Source organism: Panthera pardus, unplaced genomic scaffold (assembly GCF_024362965.1).
Source record: "Panthera pardus isolate Hobbes unplaced genomic scaffold, ASM2436296v1 HiC_scaffold_10, whole genome shotgun sequence".
Taxonomy (NCBI): Eukaryota; Metazoa; Chordata; class Mammalia; order Carnivora; family Felidae; genus Panthera; species Panthera pardus.
Window position 1 is genome coordinate 39,607,852 of NW_026526655.1, and position 21,956 is coordinate 39,629,807.

At 38.4% G+C, this 21,956-nt stretch overlaps 1 protein-coding gene across 3 annotated transcripts in view; it reads right to left on the bottom strand.

The window, feature by feature from the left end:
* Positions 1 to 12,507, bottom strand: part of SLC39A10 (solute carrier family 39 member 10) — a 145,682-nt gene extending 133,175 nt beyond the window's left edge. For 2 of the 3 annotated variants that reach the window (XM_019428314.2, XM_053906770.1), the window contains exon 1: positions 12,409 to 12,507. Coding sequence is in view for 1 of the 3 variants with exons in the window: in XM_053906751.1 (XP_053762726.1) it covers positions 12,409 to 12,454 (46 nt within the window). In the remaining 2 variants the exon portion in view is untranslated. The remainder of the gene's footprint in view (positions 1 to 12,408) is intronic. The other variant, XM_053906751.1, reaches the window with a different exon arrangement.
* Between the last annotated feature and the right edge of the window lie 9,449 nt (positions 12,508 to 21,956).

A 21,956-nucleotide genomic window follows, 5' to 3' on the forward strand; every position in this document is an offset into this window, starting at 1 on the left:
GTCATGATCTCACAGTCCATGAGTTCCAGCCCCGCGTCGGGCTCTGTGCTGACAGCTCAGAGCCTGGAGCCTGCTTCGGATTCTGTGTTTCCCTCTCTCTCTGCCCCTCCCCTGCTCATGCTCTGTCTCTCTCTCTCTCTCTCTCTGTCAAGAATAAATAAACATTAAAAATTTTTTTAAATAAATAAATAAACAAAATAAAAATAAAAATAAAAGATATATCTACTTGGCTACAGAAGTGGCCAATTATCTTTATTTATCTTCAATTAACAATATTTTATTTAACAATAAAAATAATTCAGAACTTAAACTTTTATTAGTTATCAAAATTATTGTACATTAAAACAGCTTGCAGATTGGGATCAAGAATCAAAGATGCGAAAACAAACTACTATCGCCCATGTCAATAGAAGAAAAATAAAACTCAAGGTTCACATGGTCTTGGAAGAAGAAACATAATCCCCTTGAAGCTCTGTAGAGTGGAGACCTTTGAGCATACACAGCAAGGTACAAGAAAAATTAATCCTGTGAGCACCTTTTATTCCTGATGTGTCAGATATTAGGTTTCATTAGTGTGCTCGTGGCATTGCTTTGTTTTTGTGAGGCACAAAACAATCATAAAGCTTCTTGTGTGGTTCTTTGTAACCTCCATTTGCTGAACACTGTTTCTCCTTGAGGTTTTAATCTTCTAAATCACATACTTTCTGTGAGAGAACTTGTCAGAGATCTAAACTTGGTATGGGCCTCCTACAGTGGCTTAAATTTTTTAAGTTGGAAGAGGGTTTGTACCAACACAGTTAATTCACACGTCAGGCCTTCCCACAGCCTGGAGTCTGAGCTTCTATCCCAGGGAGTGGACACCCCCCAGCACACTTCCAAGTTGTCACTGACCCAAAACGCCTACTGATCTGTCTGGGCCTGTAAGTAATTTTCTTTTATCTTTAAAATTGTACCCTGGCACAGCTAATATAAAGGTGCAACATATTAAAAAAAAAAAAAGAAAAATTAAGAACACAAAGCAATTCCAGCGGAGAATATATAACACAAGGCAGGGTTTGAAAACTCTTTATGTTATCTTCTAAGTTCAACGGTAGTTCCCCAGGAAACACATACACTATTTAATCATCTTATCTTAATCTTTGTATTATACAACTTGTATAATAAGATATAACTTATCTTTGATTCTTCCACTTCCACCTTTCCAATGTGGGCAGCACTATAAAAACTGCACATGCTTTTTAATTGTCTTAGGGTGCCTGTTAACATTATATGCAAATTTATCTGCATTTATTTTCATTGTTTATTGTCCTTCCTAACTTCCTTTTACATTCATTTAATATTCCATTTCATCATTTCATAAAAGTGTTTTGCAATTCGAATCAGTTCTTTTAATTGACTGGTTTAGAAGAGGAACTTTTTTTAGTGTTCAGATTGTCCTTTGATTTTTCTGAATATATTCCCTCATCACATCATTCAAGTGTTTTGGAATTAACGATCAATTCAAGGAGATAAGGTCATACTAGCAATGTATTTTCCCATTACAATTTTACGTATTTAACTGACTTAACAATTTACTAGTTCAATTTTCTGATCAGCCTGGAAATCTTTGCTGATTAAATTGCTTATTTTCTGACTAAATTACACACAAGCGTCAGACTATCTGGCTGTTAACTGAAGGACTGAGGTGTGTTTACTCTGCCAATTACCGAGATGTTATAACAATCAGCATACCTATGCACCACTGTCTGTAGCTACAAAATTATTTCACAATAGAAATTAAAAAGATTTTTGTTGTTGAAATTTTTCTTTTTTCTTTATATATGTATATATATATATATATACATATATATTTTTTTCTTTTAAGTTAATTTATTTATTTTGAGAGAGAGAGAGAGAGCAGGGGAGGGGCAGGGAGAGAGGGAGAGAGGGAGAATCCCAAGCAGGCTCCTCACTGACAGCGTGGAGCAGCCTGACACGGGGCTCAAATTAATGACCAGTGAGATCAAGACCTGAGCCCAAATCAAGAGTCAGATGCTTAGCCAACTGAGCCATCCAGGTGCCCCAGAAAGTTTCCTTTTTTCTAATTTGAAAACTTTATCAGGTGAAGGGATTAAGAACATGCCACCCCAGGGGCACCTGGGAGGCTCAGTTGATTAAGAGTCAGACTTCTGCTCGGCTTGGCTTATGATCTCAGGCCGTGATCTCAGGTTTGCGGGTTTGAGCCCTACATTGGGCTCTGCATTGACAGTGCAGAGCCTACCTGGGATCTCTCTCTCTACTGAAGGAACTTAAGAAACAGAAGATGAATGAAGGGCTATTGGGTCTCCCTCTTTCTACCTAAAAGCAGGCCATAAAATTTCCAAAGGGAAAAGCACCCTCCCTCAACCAGGAAGAGAACAGTCTTATCACCAGGGACTGGAAGTCCTTTCATACACGCATATTAAAATAACCCTTATCTTCCACTAGTTTCCCTATCGTATAATTCCTAATCACTGTCCCACAATTCACTGGGACACTCACAATTCACCCTAACCCATGCCCCTTTGTGTTATCAGATCCTCACAATTTTTCATTCTTTGTGTAATAAGTTTTATGAGCTTTTGAGCCTGATGGCTTCTTCAGGTCTTCATTTTCTTTTCTTTTTTTTTTTTTTAACGTTTTATTTATTTTTGAGAGAAAGAGAAACACACAGAGTGTGAGTGAGAGCAGGAGTGAGAGAAAGGGAGAACCTGAAGCAGGCTCCAGGCTCTGAGCTATCAGCACAGAGCCCGACGCGGGGCTCGAACTAACAAACTGTGAGATCATGACTGAGCCGCCCAGGTGCCCCAGGTCTCCATTTTCTATCTGAAGACTTCCATGCATTTGTAAAAAAATATATTAAATAAATTTGTATGTTATTCTCCCGTTAATCTGCTTTATGTTGGTTTAATTCTTAGACCAGCCACAGAATCTAGGAGGGAAAAGAAAATGTTTCTCCCTGACCCAGCAAAGTTCAAACATACACACATACACACACACACACACACACACACACACACACACACTTCTTCCACAGTTTTGCACAGAATTGAAAGAAATCTTGAGAAGATCAAATCAAACCTGTAATCTGTCTTATTGGTTCTTCACAATTATAATTCTGTGGACTACACTATTGGCTCATAAGACCTTAAATGAACAGTTAACCTGGCTTAGAGATATGGCAAAGAGCCAGTCACCTGAGTTGTTTCTTCTTACAAAGACTTCCTTTGAAAAACACAGATGTAACAATTTAAATCTTCAAATGAATAATTGCCTGTGTGTATAACACACATCAATAATTTAACTTCCTTCATGCCAAACACTTACATTCTTCCCTATAGTTAGTAATTCCTAGCTTGGTTAATCTGGTAATGATGAGAGATGGGGCTGGAAGAGGGAAGGGGATAAGGTATGTGAATCTCCAGATTAAAGGTGGCAAAATTTCTCCATGGAGGGTCAGTTTCTATGATGTAGAAATTCAAGTTTATGTCTTCAAGAAAATATTCCACTAATAGCCCAGAAGCACTCTGCCATTCTTGATTCTTGGTCCACTGCCATTCCCCATGACATCAGTTCAAATATTTATATAGTAAGGAAATACACACTACATTACTAAGTATCCTTTCCATGGTCTTGGTACTAATTTGTCTTAAGCATAGGGTGGGTTGAACATAAGAAGACTTACCCGGCAACAGCTTTCAAGGTGCTTTAGGTCCCAAGAAAAAGGATGCAGTTTTGCTCTCCCTTAAATAACTATTCTTCTATCTTGGTCAGTGGAAGACAGGGTGAGAGAGGTCAGAATGCTCTCAGCCAGGCTCAGAGTAAGTATTTCTGCCCTGGTCTTGGGAGGGGTTTGCAGTCCTAATTAGCATCAAAATGGCTCCCCATCTAACCCTAATCCACTGCATATTTCTAGCTTTTGTGATTTTTATAGCCTGTTAATTCCCTCTGTTTTCCTTGGTATATAGATGTTATGTTCCTGAACTTCCAAACTTGACTTTATAATTGTATTGAATTCTCTAGGGTTATAATTTCACATTTGAGATTTAAACTGACCTCAAGATTTACACCTTTGAGTTGATGAAATTCAGGGGTTTGAGCCCAATAGTTTTCACTGTAAAGAGAACAAATCTCAGAGAAAACAGTGCTGGCATTGTGGGTTCTGTCCCTTCAATTGTGGCTCCCACAAATTCAGGGTTGGCTTTTTCCTTCTTGGAGTCACATACTTCCTTAGAACTGCTGAGATGTGAAGGTGTCAGGAACGGGAGAGTGTAATTCTAACATTTTACTTCTCTGTAGATATTGCGGTCTCAAGGAGAGCATGAATAGTGGGGTGGGGGCGGGTGTGTGTGTGCTCACTTCTAGTCCCAGATAAAACTGAAACTCTCAGGTCAAGAGGAAATTTAAAACCCTAATAGAATAGGCATCATCATTCGCACCGACATCAACAACATTATTGCAACTGGTAATTTTATAGCATGTTTACTGTGTCTCAGACATCGCACTATGGAGGAATTATCTCATTTAAGGCTCTGAACAACCTCGTGAAGAAGGGGCTGTTACATTTCCATTTAAAAAGGAGAAAACAACAGTTTACTGGGGTAAATTGCGTAATTTACTAGAGATACTAATGAGTGGTACTACTACGCTATAATCTAAATACAGACCAGCTGATTCCATAGTTTCCGCTCTTTAGCACTCACCAACGAAAACTGGGCCTGCTGAGCAATTGCCTTTTAGAAATAAAAGTGATCGCACATATTGAGTATCTCCTTGAACTTGATGGATTATCATGGCCACATTATATATTGTATTTATAAAGGTTTTTCAAAAGTTATTTATCTGTTATCTAGTCCTCTGACCTGACTGCTATTGATAATGAATCAAGACAACTCATCAACTCTTTACCTGTGGAAAATATATAAAAGCTTTATATATTTTCCACAGGTGCTTTACCCTGTGGAAAATATATAAAAATTACACATAAATCAAGAATTAAGGAAAGCATGTACCAGTGATCATTTTTACAGCAAAATTATTTAACAAAGTGGGGTTTTTTGTGTTTGGTTTTTAATTTTTTTTTTCACATTTATTTATTTTTGAGAGACAGAGCGTGAGCAGGGGAGGGGCAGGTAGGGGGCTGGGGGGTGGACACAGAATCTGAAGCAGGCTCCAGGCTCTGAGCTGCGGGACTTGAACTCATGCATCTTAAGATCATGACCTGAGCTGAAGTCGAATGCTTAACTGACTGAGCCACCCAGGTGCCCCCAAAGTGTTTGTTGTTTTATGGAAAAGGAGAAAACATTCCTTTTTGACAGTTACCTATTGTTATTTCAGTTTTATAAATTTATAAAAGTAAACCTAATCACTTTAGTTATTGTGCCAGAAAATCTCCTGCATTTAAAACTTATTTTTGCCCTAGAATACATTCTAAAAATTGACATTTCTAGTTATCTTTGGTTTTCTCAGATATCCTTCATGCATTTGCTCATCAAGTTGCACAGATTTCCAAACAGGATTAGCAGTCAACAATTTTGCTGTTAGCTACACCAAGAGCAACCTTGGAGGATGTTTTGCTTATTTTCTGCTTTAGAAAATGTTTTATTGTTTTAGTATCATTTGGTATGAGTATCAATCTGGAATTGAAACATATACATTTCTTATTTTTTAAAAAGTGATACATAAACCATTAATGATAATAATAAATGCTTAAAGGAATTTGTTTTTACTGTATTTATCCCAGTTACTGAAATACTTTTATTTATTTATTTAAAAAAAAAAATTTTTTTTTAACATTTATTTATTTTTGAGACAAAGAGAGACAGAGCATGAGCGGGGGAGGGTCAGAGAGAGGGGGAGACACAGAATCGGAAGCAGGCTCCAGGCTCTGAGCTGTCAGCACAGAGCCCGACGCGGGGCTTGAACCCACAGACCGTGAGATCATGACCTGAGCCGAAGTCAGCTGCTTAACCGACTGAGCCACCCAGGCGCCCCTTACTGAAATACTTTTAAAAAGCAGTCACTTAGTCTTCCTAAAACATTTATATCTATACGTATATAAATTGTATACATATATTACATAGTATATGCACTTATATGTCAGGAAGATTTTATAGAATCTAGGAAAGAAAGCCCACACATTGCTTTTTTATGAATATAGAAATATATAACTTCTTTCAAGAACTGAAGTACAAAATCCAGGGTAAGATTTGTCGTTGTTGAGAAAATACATTTTCACTTCTAATAAACTGTTGCTCTCACAATAACAGAGAAAATAGAATTGTTCTGAAATTTTTTCTACTTTAAATAGTGTCCTCTTTCAATATGTAGTAGTATTTTTTTTAACTTTGAGTACATTACCTTCTAAAATGCTTGTTATTTATTTTCAGCATTCCATCAATCTGCATTTACTTTTTATCTTTTTAATTTTTTTTAACATTTATTTATTTTTGAGAGAGAGACAGAGACAGAGTGTGAGCAGGGGAGGAGCAGAGAGAGAGGGAGACAGAATCCTAATCAGGCTCCAGGCTCTGAGCTGTCAGCACAGAGCCTGATGCGGGGCTCGAACTCACAAGCCATGAGATCATGACCTGAGCCAAAGTTGGACGCTTAACCAACTGAGCCACTTCGGTGCACCATAATCTGTATTTACTTTTTTTTTTTTTTTAACGTTTATTTTTATTTTTGAGACAGAGAGAGACAGAGCATGAACGGGGGAGGGGCAGAGAGAGAGGGAGACACAGAATCGGAAGCAGGCTCCAGGCTCCGAGCCATCAGCCCAGAGCCTGACGCGGGGCTCGAACCCACGGACCGCGAGATCGTGACCTGAGCTGAAGTCGGACGCTTAACTGACTGAGCCACCCGGGCACCCCTGTATTTACTTTTTAAAAAATAACATGAATTGGTTTTTATACTAAGTGACACAGGATTTGCTTAAAAAAATTTTTTTTTTCTCGTTTCGGGAAGCAACAGGTACTCAGATTATTGAATCTGTCAAGCAGTTTTTTTTTTCTTACTTTTGAAGCAGGAGGGAAGGGAAGCTTAGGAGACAAATTAACCAAAGGAAAGCCATTTTGGCTTTAGGCTGACCCTTATTCTAAAAGTCAGCAACTTATACAAGGAGTCACAAGATCTGACTCAAATGGAAGACCACAAGACCCCGCTCCCTCCAGCAGTAGAAGTCATAAATGCTGGGTATTCTTAATATTTCTCCCTGTGGGTAATTCCACAACCCTAACACACCCTAACACAATGGAAAAACCAACCACCTAATGTAAATTTTAACCCAAAGTTAAAAAGTATGCCCCTCCCTATATGGTTAGCTACATTTTTTTAAAAGATTTTATTTTTAAGTACTTTATATACCCAACATGGGATTTGAACCTACAATGCTAAGATCAAGAGTCAAATGCTCTACCAACTGCACCAGGCAGGCACCCCTGTGGTTTAGCTAATTAAAAAAAAAAACCCAACAAACAAACAAACAAACTTCTAAGACCCTTTGTTAGAAGCAGAGGGAGACACCTCTTCCTTACCTGGGAGGAAAGACTGCTACTTTGTCTATAAAGTAGCTCCTTTCTTACTTTTATATTTAATAAATCTTTGTCCCTTTCTCTAAATGGCTTGCTCTTGAATTCTTTCTTGCCCAAAGACAAATATTCTCTTGGGGAGAGACCTGAGGCCCTCCCTCTCAGAGCCTCTGCCAATCTGGCATCAGTTTGAAGTGATGTCCTTCTCACTCTACTCTAATTTTTCTTTCTTTCCTTCCTTCCTCCCTCCCTTCCTCCCACCTTTTCTATTTTTCTTTTCTGTTTCCTTCCTTCCTTCCTTCTCTGTCTCCTTACTTTCTTCCTTTTTCTCTTTTTTGAGAGAAAGAGTCTTTTCTAATTTTTTTTTTTTTAAGTAGGCTTCATGCCCAGTGTGGAGCTCAACATAGGACTTGAACTCAACTCATGACCCTGAGATCAAGACCTAAGCTGAGGTCAAGAGCTGGATGCTCAACTCACTGAGCCACCAGGCACCCCAGAAGACGGTATATTAAAAGGAGGCAGTCACAGAGTCTTGACTCACTTAAGGGCTGTTAATAAATTTTAGTAAAACACTGGGGCCATTTAGAAGCAACATGTAGCTGTATTTGTATTTGAGACAAAGAACAGTGCATATTCTTTTGACTTCAATACCAAGCTAATGGCTAGATAACTGAAATTTTTGAAAATCCCAACCTTTGTTGGGAGACCATAGATCAATGTGTAGGATCTCAGGAAAACTGAGCTTCAATAATCTTCACTCTAAACACACATGGCGACAGGGAGTAAGAATGCTCTTTATTGTGCAAAAAGCAGAAGTCTATCATTTTACTTTCTTGATAGCCTAGCATAGTTAGAGGTCAAAACAGGAAGTGCCATTGTTAACAGGCAGAAACATGAAAGTTCTGTTCTTAAAAACACCTTCAACCTTCTTCCCCATGAGGACATTTTGAATGCAGGAACTCTGGGTGGGACCATATGGCTTCCTGTATTCTCTTTAATCAAAGTGGTAAAGTTTGTTTTTGTTTTAAAATGCAGTTAAAGGAAAGACATTTGTCGTGTCAGAAGAGAACAACATTCAGTTCCTTTTAGATTTTTATGAGCATCTGTGATCATTTGTCATATGTGGCTAAAAAATGACCAGTACTGATGAAATGCCATTTTATTTTTAGGGAAAACCCTCAGCACACTTTCCCAAAATAAGTTTTAAAAAAAATCTCTGCTTCTTTCCAGGGACGTTTTGTTCATGGCTAAATGTGGGTACATACACTTTTATGATAAAGACCATCTTTTTGCCAAAATATACTGAGGTAAAAGGCTTAAATGCTATGGTCTGTGGAACTGATGATGTAGAACTCCATTTTCTAGGTTTCTTGTGCACAAATACTAATAATTCATTCTTGAGACATTTGGTTGGCTTGAAATAATATTTTAAACAGAGAAAAATGTCATGAACCTGAAAAATGAAGGGAAGGCCAGGAAACAAATAATACGGTAGATAGATATCTCGATCTCTGAACTTTCATTTCCAACCCTTCAAGTTTTCTCCCAGCCTATGTGTGATGGCAAATAAATATTCTAGAACAAAACTAATCATTCAAAATAAGGATAGGCATAATTTACTTTAGGTAGAATGAATCCAAGCAACTTTTTCTCTTTTCCTAGTGAAATAAGACTATTTCAAACAAGGATATACTGATATATTGAGGGAACATTTTCAGCCCAAATGCTTAATTAGAAGTTTGTCTTTATTAATAACCTGTCATCATACTAAAAATGCAACTTAATGCAGTAACAAAATAACAGACAAAATCCTCAGGGGTGCCTGGGTGGCTCAGTTGGTTGAAAGTCTGACTTTGGCTCAGGTCATGATCTCGTCGTTTGTGGGTTCAAGCCCCATGTTGGGCTTTGTGCTGACAGCTTGGAGCCTGGATCCTGCTTGGGATTCTGTATCTCCCTCTCTCTCTCTCTGCCCCTTCTCCCACTCAGGCTCTGTCTCTCTCTCAAAAATAAAATAAACATAAAAAAAAATTTTAAAAACCACAAAATCCTCAGATAATAGACTAGGGAATTAAGATGAAAAACCCTTTTACATATCCAGATCCAGTCAAGGACTTGACAAAGGACCCCATTTTATGTATTTTTCATTGTGATTTTACATATATTTGAGTTTAGAGTTCCTTACATGTTGATTTCTGCATACAATCTGTGGAAAAATAAGTTTTCTTTTTTTAAGTAGGCTCCACCTCAATGTGGGGCTGGAACTCATGACCTTGAGATCAAGAGTTGCATACTCTACTGACTGAGCCAGTTAGGTGCCCCTGGAAAATAGGTTTTCTGATTTTCCTTTTGGAGAATATGAAATGACTGGCCGTAATGGAAAATAAGAAATATTTTGCATAATTATCAAACTAGTCTAAGAATAGATGCTATTGTACTGAATCTCTTAATGCAGCCATCAACTAGATCTTTTTTTTCTACCACCAAAGTATAAACGAGGTAGTTATAGGACCAAAATGAAACTTTCAAGAGGTCCCTTTATCACACATGTGTTATTGTAACTTGAAGTTCTATTTCTCATGTGCAAAAACCAAGGGAAGCAGCAAGAATTAGCAGAGTAGAGAATGGGAGAGTGATCATCCCAGAGTCTCAATGTTTCAGAGTCTGATGTGATCACAGGGCCATTTAGTTTAGCTTTCTACCTTTTTACTCTCCAAGATCCTGGTGTTTCTGTTTTGTTTCACAAGGGGAATTGTAAACTTAATAGGGTTTATTTATGCAGTTGGAATTTTGAAATAGAGGGTAAATTAAGAGGAAGGAAGACTTGATTGCTGGATCAAAGTTCTATTAGAAAACCGCGGGGTTCTTATAGAAAGAAATTAAAAAACTTTAAAAAGTTGTACATTTAAAAAGTATTTTACAAGGGCGCCTGGGTGGCTCAGTCAGTTGGGCGTCCGACTTCAGCTCAAGTCGTGATCTCTCAGTCCGTGAGTTCGAGCCCCGCATCGGGCTCTGTGCTGACAGCTCAGAGCCTGGAGCTTGTTTCAGATTCTGTGTCTCTCTCTCTCTCTGACCCTCCCCCATTCATGCTCTGTCTCTCTCTGTCTTAAAAATAAATAAAAACGTAAAAAAAAATTAAAAAAAAGTATTTTACAATTTACAAACACTTTAGTCTTTTAAAAAAAATTTAAAAATTTATTTGAGAGAGAGAGAGAGAGAGAGAGAGAGAATCTCAAGCAGGCTTCACACTCAGTGCAGAGCCCGACTGGGGGCTCCATTCCACGACCCTGGGATCATGATCTGTGCCAAAATTAAAGCGTTAGACTCAACTGACTGAGTCACCCACGCACCTCTACAAAACACTTTATTATAAAATTATTTCATTTACATATACAGCGAGGGAGCTCCAGGGTCTATTAGCAGAGCTTTGACCATAACCATGCATCCTGTTGCCTGGTCTAAGACTCTTTGCAGTTTTTCTTTTTGTTTCTCTCTCCCGGTATCCCTCTCTCCTCCTCCCCCTAACCCCAGTGATTGATTCCGAAACTTACGTTATGGATTCTTAACAATGTAGAGGACTAAAAATTTTTTGAGGGCAAATTTAGTGTCCTACTTACTTTTGCATCTCTAGCATCTAAGCCAACATAGTGTGTTTAGCTAATATTTGTTGAATGAATGGAATAAAACACAAAGACAAATTAAAACAGAACTGTCTTTTCAGATAGTAAATAAATGAAAATAGAAAATTAATATTATAGATTTTGGACAGCTATTCAGAATATCAAGTAATGTTATAGATGCTATGTATCATCTGATCTCTCTGTCATCTGTCTTGTTAGCCTCATTCCAAATAGTACATTTTATCATTTGTTATTATTTAGAAGTTTTCAGGTCATTAAGTCATAATTAAAAGTTAGAAAGATTTGTCTTGTTTTATTGACCACATAGAAGTTAGAATCTATTCTTCAGTAACATAAGGTCTAATGGCATACAACAAATAAAAATGGTCATTGTCAATTATTTCTCAATAAAATGGGAAAAATGCTCATAATTACCTGTCACATCTAGGAAAGTATAAGACTGTGACCATTAACTTTTATTCTATTTACGTTAGTTTTCCTTATTTATTGCTGTTCTATTTCCTTTATGAATTTCACAGGTTTCTGAAAGCATCGACTGATCATTTTTATATTATTCCATCAGCCTGGCTTATCCATAAGTAGATTGCAACTGGCAACTGGCCGTGCTTAGAGAAAACAAGTTTTCATACACGTATTTTGTTCTGCCTGCATGTCTAGGTAAAGATCCTGGATGTGTTGAGTTTTATTTTATTTCTGCAAAGTCTCTATAAGTAAATATTTGGGTGTGTGACTTGGAGGAAAATTCAGAAAGGAAGAACTAATTTATTATTTATTTCAGACTTAAGAATCATTGAGGTCACGTCCTAGCAAGACACACGGAGAGAAAGGATCTCAAAGAACACCCAAATTTTACAAAACTAAATCCATACGACAAATAAAGAAGAAATATCCAGTATCCAATTTAGATTCTCTAGATCCACACCAAGGAAGAAAATACAGAAACGAATGGGCAAAGCTGTAATTTTGCCAGTTTAGGTACTGCTGTTAGGAAACACTACACGATGCCATCTAGTGACAGGTGACCAACGTCTGATCAATCACATAGAAATGATGGGGTGAGGAGGTGAAACGCCCAGGATGTTGTCTGTAAGGAGAAAAATCCTTCTGAGAGAATCACATTCAAGAGATTAGTGTTATTTCTCCGGGTCCACAGAGTGTATGAAAATTTATCAGAAAGCGGCAGCGCGGGGATTTTTATTTTGAAATCCTGTATTGCCACCTACCTCCAAATCTGAACCTCCTCCTCCTCCTGCCGCTGTCTTTCACCATCCAGTCCGCAGCTGAGCTCAGAACCGAGGAGTGTCCTCAAGTCATAGCCCCCCGTAGAGTGACAGGTGGTGGAGGTGGAGCACCTTAGAAACCAGTCTCAAAAAAAAAAAAAAAAAAAAAAACAACTTCAGAAAAAGGAACCAAGATGATTCCTAAAACAATCTGTACCCAATTAAAAATAACAACAATCATAAATAAACTGCTGGAAAGTTCAAAGAGTAAAACTAAAATAAGGACCAGAGGAAGTCATCTTTGTTTTTCTCGGTCAACGACAGTGCAGACCTGATGCTGTCTTGTTCCTGGTACCAAAGCCTCACTGAAAATGCCAGAGACCTCTCTCTAAATGGCTGTAGCATTGTGCCCTAAGGGAAATAATTTTCTCCAACATTTCTCATCTTTTGTAAACAGATGGCATAGGGATTTTTTTTTTTTTTTAAGAGAAAGACCAACAATCTGTCAACTCTGGAATTCTCATAGTCCAATAGTTTCTTTTTGGTTAATTTTTCACAACTAGATGAACCAGTGCTGCGGCCATAGATACATTTAAGAAAATGAGACACTTCCCTGTATTCACATATATCCGATTAAAGCTCAATAGGACTATCTCAGTCGCCTCAGAAAAACATCAAGTTGAAAACCCTTGTGAAATGAAAAGAAAAGCTTATCAAAATCTCCAGCTTCGAGTGCATCTAGTTGTTTTCTTTTTATTGTTGCCTACATGCTGTGATTGGAGCACAATGTGTGGAAATTGCATAACCATTATTTCCACAAATCAAAGCTATTGAGAAATGGAAAGGCCGTGCAGGAGCTGCTGCATGAAATGTTGACTTAAAAAATTCTGCCTTTATGTCTAAAGTCTTCCCTTCTCTTTTTTAAGTACTGTTTAGTTTTAACCATCAGTGGGTTTTGTTTTGTTTTTTAACTAAAATCGGAATTAGCCACAGGCCAAATAACATTTTTTCGAAAAGTGTTGTCTGTTTCTTATATTTTTCTTTCCTTCAACTTTATTTTATTATGTTTTGAAATCTGGGCTAGTCTAGGCAAAGCGTTCTTAATTCAAGTATTGGAACCATCAAGATAACCTCTGTGCAATTTTCATGCCTCAGGGGGAAGTTTTGGGTGCCCTCAATCCAATCCACTCCCCGTTAGGGGTGGTGGGGAGGTGTTGAAAGAATCCTCTTTTTACTTCTTTTATTTTTAAAATATTAATCAGTCAGATGTTCATCTGGGTCAAAGTGGGTTAGGCTGGGGATGGCATGGGAATCTCTTAACACCTTCTTGGAAATCCCAAGGTGCAAATGGGTAAGTTACTTAAGAGTGAAATGCACCTTTGTTGGGAGAATTTTTACTAGGGTATTCTGTTAGCCTTTTCAATGTTTAAAGTCATTTTGAGGAAGTAACAGTCTGCAAAAAAAGGCATAAAATTTAGATGTGTTGCACTTTCCAACACCCGGGAGATAATGAGGGTAAATATCTTTTTAGGTTCAAGATTATGATCAAAGATTGTTTTCTTCTGTAATATTTCTCCTTGAGGTAGCATTTTGATGTTTTTAAAAGTAAATTGCAGAGATTATAAGGTTAAAATACTGAATAAAGCAAACATCTATGATCAGTCACACAGCCTAATTTTGAACCAAGCTTTCCTTTTATCTTTAAATTTGGTGTCATTTTCTCCCTATCCTTTTCACCTCTGGGATTTTTCTGGTTAGAGATGTATATAATTGCCTTTCTGCCCACATCCCCTTCCAAAAGAATCTGTTCCCACCCACAAACCCTGCTGAACAGATGGGTCTAGTTATTCATGATTATATCAGATGACCCTATTCCTCCTGCTATAGGAGGCGAGGACCAGTGTGTAGAGAGCTGCTAGGCGAGTCAACCACAGGATAGGCCAAGCCAATTATATTTGAGAATTTTGAACTAAAGCACAAAAATCATAGGTGAATGACAGGATTGGATTTGCAGGGTCACAGGCATTTGTTTTGAGAGTCGTTACATGGCAGGGGGCCTGGATGTCTCCATCAGTTGAGCGCCCGATTCTTGATTTCAGCTCAGGTCATGATCCCAGGTTTGTGGGATCAAGCCTTGGGTTGGGCTCTGTGCTGAGCATAGATCCTGCTTAAGATTCTCTCCCTCTCTGCCCCTCTTCCTCTCTCTCTCTACATATATATCTAAAAAGAAAAAAAAAAGTAAATAGAGTTGTCCATCTGGCAAGCCTCAGCCACATGTAAATCAAATTTATGAAGGAACCCGAAGTGAAAACCTTGTTTATGGAGTCAACGCAAGAAAGCAACATAGAATAGACATGTAGTAAAAAGAAGTAACAAGAGCTCTAGAAGACATTTGTGAGATCCCTCCTCACCATCCTGGCCTCTTTCTACTTTCTAAGTAAACATGTTTCCCAGCATGGTTTGGTTTCTATCACCCAGCTCCAGGATTAATTGCTGACTGTCTTAAGCCAACCAGCAATATCACATCCTTTTGTTCACGTGATTGGTTCAGAGTGGGCATGTGAACCAATTAGAGACAATGAGATTGAGAAGACAGTGGAAGGAGTTTGGGGACAAGAAAATTTCTCTCTAACCCATGGGAGTTACCACAAAAGTACTCTCTGCTTTTGTTCATATGAACTAGGAAGCATGAAACTTTGGTTGTATCCGACTACCTCCTTGAGACCATCAGAAGAGACAAGGCTAAGTTGAAAGCAACATCATGGAAGATAGAGTTACAGCAATGGAAAAATAAGTAGGGCTTTGTTGATATTATAGAGCCATTAGTTTTTAAAGCCTGCCCAATTTTTTGATTTGTCTGTCATATGGACAATAAATACCTTTAAATTCTTTAAATTGTTTGGTTGGCTTTTTTTCCTTTTTTTCTTTTGATTTTTAATGTTTATTTATTTATTTTGAGAGAGAGAGAGAGGAAGAGAGCAAACAGGGGAGGGGCAGAGAGAGAATCTCAAGCAGGCTCTGTGTTATCAGTGTAGAGCCTGATGCAGGCTTGATCCCATAAACCATGAAATCATAACCTGAGCTGAAATCAAGAGTCAGACATTTAACTGACTGAACCACCCCTTGGATTGGCACCCTTGGATTTTTTCCCCATTGATTACTAAAATTTTCAAGTGGAGCGAGACTAGTGATTTTGTAGCTCTCAGACCAAGCAGTCCCTTGAATTCCAACAGTTCCTAAGTAGAGCCGTCCTTAGCACTATTTTCTCCATTTTGTTTTTCCTGGTTCTGTGTCACTTAGCAAAGCGCTTGGTACATACTAGTCACATCATCAGTACTTATTAAATGATAAATCCCCACCTCTCTTACACTTGCAGTAATTTTTTCTGCGTATAATCTTTGAAAGTAGTGCATTTCGAGGAGGCATCTGATGTTCAGGTTGTGTAAAGTGGTCTTGGAGAAGATTAAAGATACCCACTAATGCAGTGAGGAAGGAAGAGGCCAGTCAACTTCATCAAGACTGGGAAAGTAAGTGTTAGAGTTGTGAAAACAGACACCGTGACAATACTTTCTTACCATATAGAGTCTATAGATACCTTCATTCCTACCTTGGTAAGACTTTGTCTTCTGCATTTGAAATGAAAACAGGAAAAAAAAGATTGTATTTTTCCCACGGTCAGAATCAAGGGGTTTGCCTGAAACTTTGGTACATTACCTCAATCCTGACAATCTTGCCTGCTGGGGATCATTAGTTCTACCACATGAAGGGGGAAAACGAGGAAGAAAGATTCATTAACTTGTCCAAGATAGTAAGAGTCTGAGCCGAGCCAATAGATAATGGAATTAGAAGATCCACTACTACTTTATGATAATTATCAAATTGTGATTCATTTATGACCTCTCTGGCCCTGTTAGGTCTGGAGCTCTTGCTGGAAGGATGTCATAGCACACATAAAATATCTCTGGAAAAGTGCTTCTCTCCAGGAATGCTAACTGGGTAACTGGGAAATACTTACTTTCCACTGCTCAAGTGTCATGCTTTTTGACATTTGAACCATATGCTTATCTTATTTTATCCAAAAAAAAAGTGATATATTTTGAAAACATATCATACCATGAAAATTTTCTACCTGATAAAATGACAGGTTTGTATTAGATGAGGTGGGAGACCCCTTCTAGCTCTAAAATTTTGTGTAGCTCCATGAGAGGCCTTCCAGTTTAAGAGAATGCAAAGATTACTGCACCAAATATTCTCTCAAACCACTGAAACTGCCTAAAAAGATTGTAAAAAGGTTACCTATATTTTTGGCAGTATCAGCGACTTAAAAAAAAATCAGATAAATTGAATTACATTTTGGAAGTTAACCTTCAGATTCAGATTAGGCCAAGAATCTCTAGGGCCCAATAAAACCTGAAGGGACCTGCCAGCATTTTCACTTGAAAGAATAACTTTGTTGTGATTAACACCAAACTACCTAAGGAGTGGAGAGAATAGCAGTTAGGAGTCTAGCAATTAATCACTGCAGGTATCTCCCACGGGTGAGGACGAGCTGAAGGCAAGCATGCTTAGCACATTTTATTTTCTCAGGAACACAGCGGGCATCTTGTAAAATCGCTAGGATAGGCCCCACAACCAAAACAAAAGAGGACAAAGAAAATTCATGTACACAGGCACTGGCAATTTGCCTTCATTCTCTAATGGTAAACCCTACTGGAGACAGGAACCCTTTGGAGCTGACCTTGTCTCTTCTTACCAAAGACAGCTTGGTATGTGATTGTGTGTTTGTTTAAACCAAATGCTTCACATTTATGAAATCTTTCAAGTGTCAGATCCCAAATGAATGTTATCATAAGAAGCTTTTTGGCCACATATGGCACAATTTTTCAGGACACCTACTTAAAGTGTTTGTGTTTTTCAGTGGTCTGAAACAACAAAAACAATGAAAAAACTTTTAATGCACCAAAATTAACATAAACATGAGCCATACAGCTAAGCTCTGCTGTTCTTAGCATTGAAGTTAGTCACATCTAGTTTTGTTACTATAGAAAGCAAATCAGTTCTGCTAACTACAGCCCACAGTATTTTGCACATTATTTTTCTGAATTCCTTCTATCTATTTTAGTATTTGAAATGCTAAAAAATCCTGCCCCAGCACTTTTTCTGGGAAAGTCTTCACACTGTCTTTTGATCTATGCTACTGGTTCACAAGTCATTCTTGGAGGAGGTTATGAGACAGGAGAGGGGATTTTATTTATGGAATTTTGTATTGTTTTTTCTGTTCACCGTACTGCATTTTTCTGCTGAAAAATTCTGCTGTAAATTGCAACAGGAAGAGATAAGGACAGCCTTTGTTAAGACCTCAGAACTGTGGGAAGAGGGTCCCTGAGTGAGATCCCAGCTTGAAAGTTATTTCTGCCTTCTTGGGTAAGACATTATCCCCAGAATCTTAACTTTTCTGAGGGAAGAATAGAAATGCACCAATAGAAAAATCCATTGTGTACTTGCTAACAATCCAATGAGCTTGAAGGAAATGCCAGAGTCATGCTTCTGTTTCTACTTGCCCACAAGGAGCTTCTGTAGATAACCTTCCCACATCAGACCAAGAATTCTGTGCAACTAGCACTAGATTTCACACTATGGTGGACGGAAGGCTGAATGGAAGGCACTGAACGAACCCCTTGGTATTGTCAGACATTGATCTGCCAAGGTTGATATTGGGTCTTGCCTGGCAATGTCAACTGGCCAATCTAAATGATTTCCCCCCAAACTCTTGTTCTTGTCTATCAAATCAAGCATAACTTTTAGTTCATCTCCCTCCATTCCAATGCGATTGTAGCTTGAGAGTGTTTCAGAAAGCTTTGTAGATTCAGCTGTCTCATTTTGATTACAACCATGAGAACTCCCTGGTATCCTGTTGTAAACTTTAATCTACAATATAGTTTCTTCTCTACCTGTGCCCTGGCTTCTATTCTTTTTGCAGACCCGAATACATAAAACCCATTAGTTCATGAAGACCCATAAGGGAAATCCTTAACACTCTGTTGCTCAAGCTCTATGCAATTTTAAAATACAGATGAAAATGCCTTCCTTAAAGGGATGTTTTTATGATTAATGAGGTAATGTGCATAATGTGTTCTGAGTTCCTGGAGCAAAAGTCCCATATAGGGGAGCTATTATTATTTATTATTGCCATCCAGATGCTGGAACTATATATTTCCCAAGGACAAAATGAAATGTAGGACAGATGCAAAAATTCCAGATTATTAGCAAGCTCTAGGGAAACTAGCATATGGTGGATATCCTTTGATAAATATGCTAAATACATATTTATATGATAAACTGACTAGTGAAATTAGAGTGATGCCTTTGAGTGCCTTCACCAGAGTTCAGTGAATTCTCTGATGCACTGAGAGGTGGATGACTCTACAGGGGTAGGTGGGTTCCTGCCAGTGTTTGGAATAGGCCCCTTTTCTCTTACTGTAGCTGGAAACAATGATTAAGCAAAGAACCAGTGCTACTGAGGCTCTTTTATTCTTGGTCAATGGGACTAAGGCACGACCCTTTAAGAGGGCATTTGGCAGTATCTATCAAAATTGGAAATTCATATCCTCTTTGACCCAGCAATTCTACAACTAAAAAATTATCCTATGGATACACTTGCATTGTAGCATTGTTTACAAAAACAAAAATTGAAAACCACCTAAATGTTTGTTAAAAAGACGATGATTGCATAACTTACCGTACATGCATTCGGTGGTATATTATAGAACTAAAAAAATAGAAGAAGGAAGATTTGTATCTGCAGATTTGGAAAGGTCTCCAAGATATGGTTTTCATCAAGATGTAAAGCAATACGTATGGTATGACCGCACTTGTGTAAATAAGAAAAAAGAATTGTACAAACTATAAGAGACTGTTGAATACAGAGAACAAACTGAGGGTTGCTGGAGGGTTATTGGGTGGGGGGATGGGCTAAATGGGTGAGGGGCATTAAGGAGGGCACTTGTTGGGATGAGCACCGGGTGTCATATGTAAGTCATGATCCCTGAATTCTACTCCTGAAACCCTTATTACACTATATGTTAGCTAAGTTGGATTTAAATAAATAATTAAAAAAGGAATGGGGAAACTTTTAGGGCATCAAAGTTTCTGGCAAAGTACTTAAAAAGAAAAAAGAAGTGTATATAAGCCGAGACACACACACACATACAATAATGATTAACTGTGGTTAATTTAGGGGAAAGAAATTCGGTGTATCATGAGAGGGGGAAACCATTTCCCTTTTTATCTTAAACTTTTTAAAACTTTTTAAAAGTTTATTTTGAGAGAGAGAGAGGGAGAGGGGCAGAGAGAGAGGGAAAGAGAGAGAATCTCAGGCAGGTTCCCTGCTGTCAGCACAGAGCCCCATGTGGGGTTTGATCTCATGACCCTTGAGATCATTACCTGGGCCCAAACCAAGAGTCCAACCCTTAACTGACTGAGCCACCCAGGTGCCTCTATCTTAAACTTTTGTAAACCATATTTACATATTACCTTAATGTTAAAAATAGATTGTTTTGGGGGCTCCTGGGTGGCTCAGTCAGTTAAGTGTTCAACTTAGGCTCAGGTCATGATCTCACAGTTTGTGAGTTTCAGCCCCACATCAGGCTCTGTGCTGACAGCTCAGAGCCTGGAGCCTGCTTCGAATTCTGTGTTTCCCCTCTCTCTCTGCCCCTCCCACACTCACACTCTGTCTCTCTCTCTCAAAAATAAAGTAACATTAAAAAATTTTTTTTGAACAATCTATTTTTTTCTTTCTTTTTTTTTTTTTTAAAATTTTTTTTTTTTCCAACGTTTTTTATTTATGTTTGGGACAGAGAGAGACAGAGCATGAACGGGGGAGGGGCAGAGAGAGAGAGGGAGACACAGAATCGGAAACAGGCTCCAGGCTCCGAGCCATCAGCCCAGCGCCTGACGCGGGGCTCAGAGCCTGACGCGGGGCTCGAACTCACGGACCGTGAGATCGTGACCTGGCTGAAGTCGGACGCTTAACCGACTGCGCCACCCAGGCGCCCCTTGAACAATCTATTTTTTAAAAAAATTTTAATGTTGATTTATTTTTGAGAGAGAGAGAGAGAGAGAGAGAATGACAGAGCACCACCAGAAGAGGGGCAGAGAGAGAGACACAGAATCTAAAGCAGGCTCCAGGCTCTGGGCTGTCAGCACAGAGCCCAAGGTGGGGCTCAAATCCACGAACCAGGAGATCATGACCTGAGCTGAAGTCGGGACACTTACCAGCTGAGCCACCAGACACCCCAAGAATAGATTGTTTTTTTTAAAAAAGTAATCTTCCTTTTCTTCTACTGAAGCTCAGAAGAAGGCAACTTGAAAAGCTATTGTCATAAGACAGCTGACTCTCTGGCCAATATTTCCTCCATAGGAGCACCCTGAGCCCCCACAGAAATCTCATTTCCATCCCTGAGTGATTTGATCAGAGCCAATGGTTTGCATATAAAACACCTGTGAGGCCAAACCTTTCTTATTCTCCCATCCAGGGTGAGGGAGTCAGGATAAAGTGGTCTTTATTTTTCAATTTCATCGCCTGTGATTTTGTTTGAAAAAATCTGTTTGCCTCTCATTCACCAAAAAATACACCTGTGACTATGTAATTGATGGTCACAGATTTTCATTTCTTATTGTTATAAACACATTGAAGACTGTAAATGTTCTCTCTCTCATAAAACACCTGTTCTTTTCATAATAAACAATTTTAGATTGAGCATGTACATTGAAAGTAATACTCTTGCAAAATATGAAAACCTAACAACATTATTTCCAATGATAGCCTTTCTTATATGAAAGTCAGCATATAGCATATATTTGTGGAAAAGTATTTACAAATCAAAAATTATGTACAAATATCCAATTATCCAATTAGAAAAGATAATTATAGAGGAATCTTGTACTTCAGTTTGTTACAATAAATTTGTCATACAAAAACTATTTCAGTTTTCTCATTTTAAAAACTTTTTTTTGGGGGGTACCTGGGTGGCTCAGTCAGTTAAGTGTCTGACTTCGGCCTGGGTCATGATCTTATGGTTTGTGGGTTCAAGCCCTGCGTCAGGCTCTGTGCTGACAGCTCAGAGCCTGGAGCCTGCTTTGGATTCTGTGTCTCCCTCTCTCTCTGCCCCTCCCCTGCTCATGCTCTGTCTCTCAAAAATAAATGTTGAAAAAAATAAAAAAATTAAAAAAAACCTTTTTTAAACATTTTTATTTATTTTTGAGAGACAGAAACCATGCACCAGTGGGGGAAGGGCAGAGAGAGAGAGAGGGAGGCACAGAAACTGAAGCAAGCTTCCAGCTCTGAGCTGTCAGCACAGAGCCTGACAAGGGGCTCAAACTCACAAACCGCAAAATCATGACCTGAGCCGAAGTCGGACACTTAACTGACTGAGCCACCCGGGTGCCGCCTTCAGTTTTCTCATTTTAAGGAATTTAAAACTAGTTGCTAAAAAGAATCACAGTATGTACAGTCATATTGGACACACAGTATGAAAGTATGTAAGTATGAA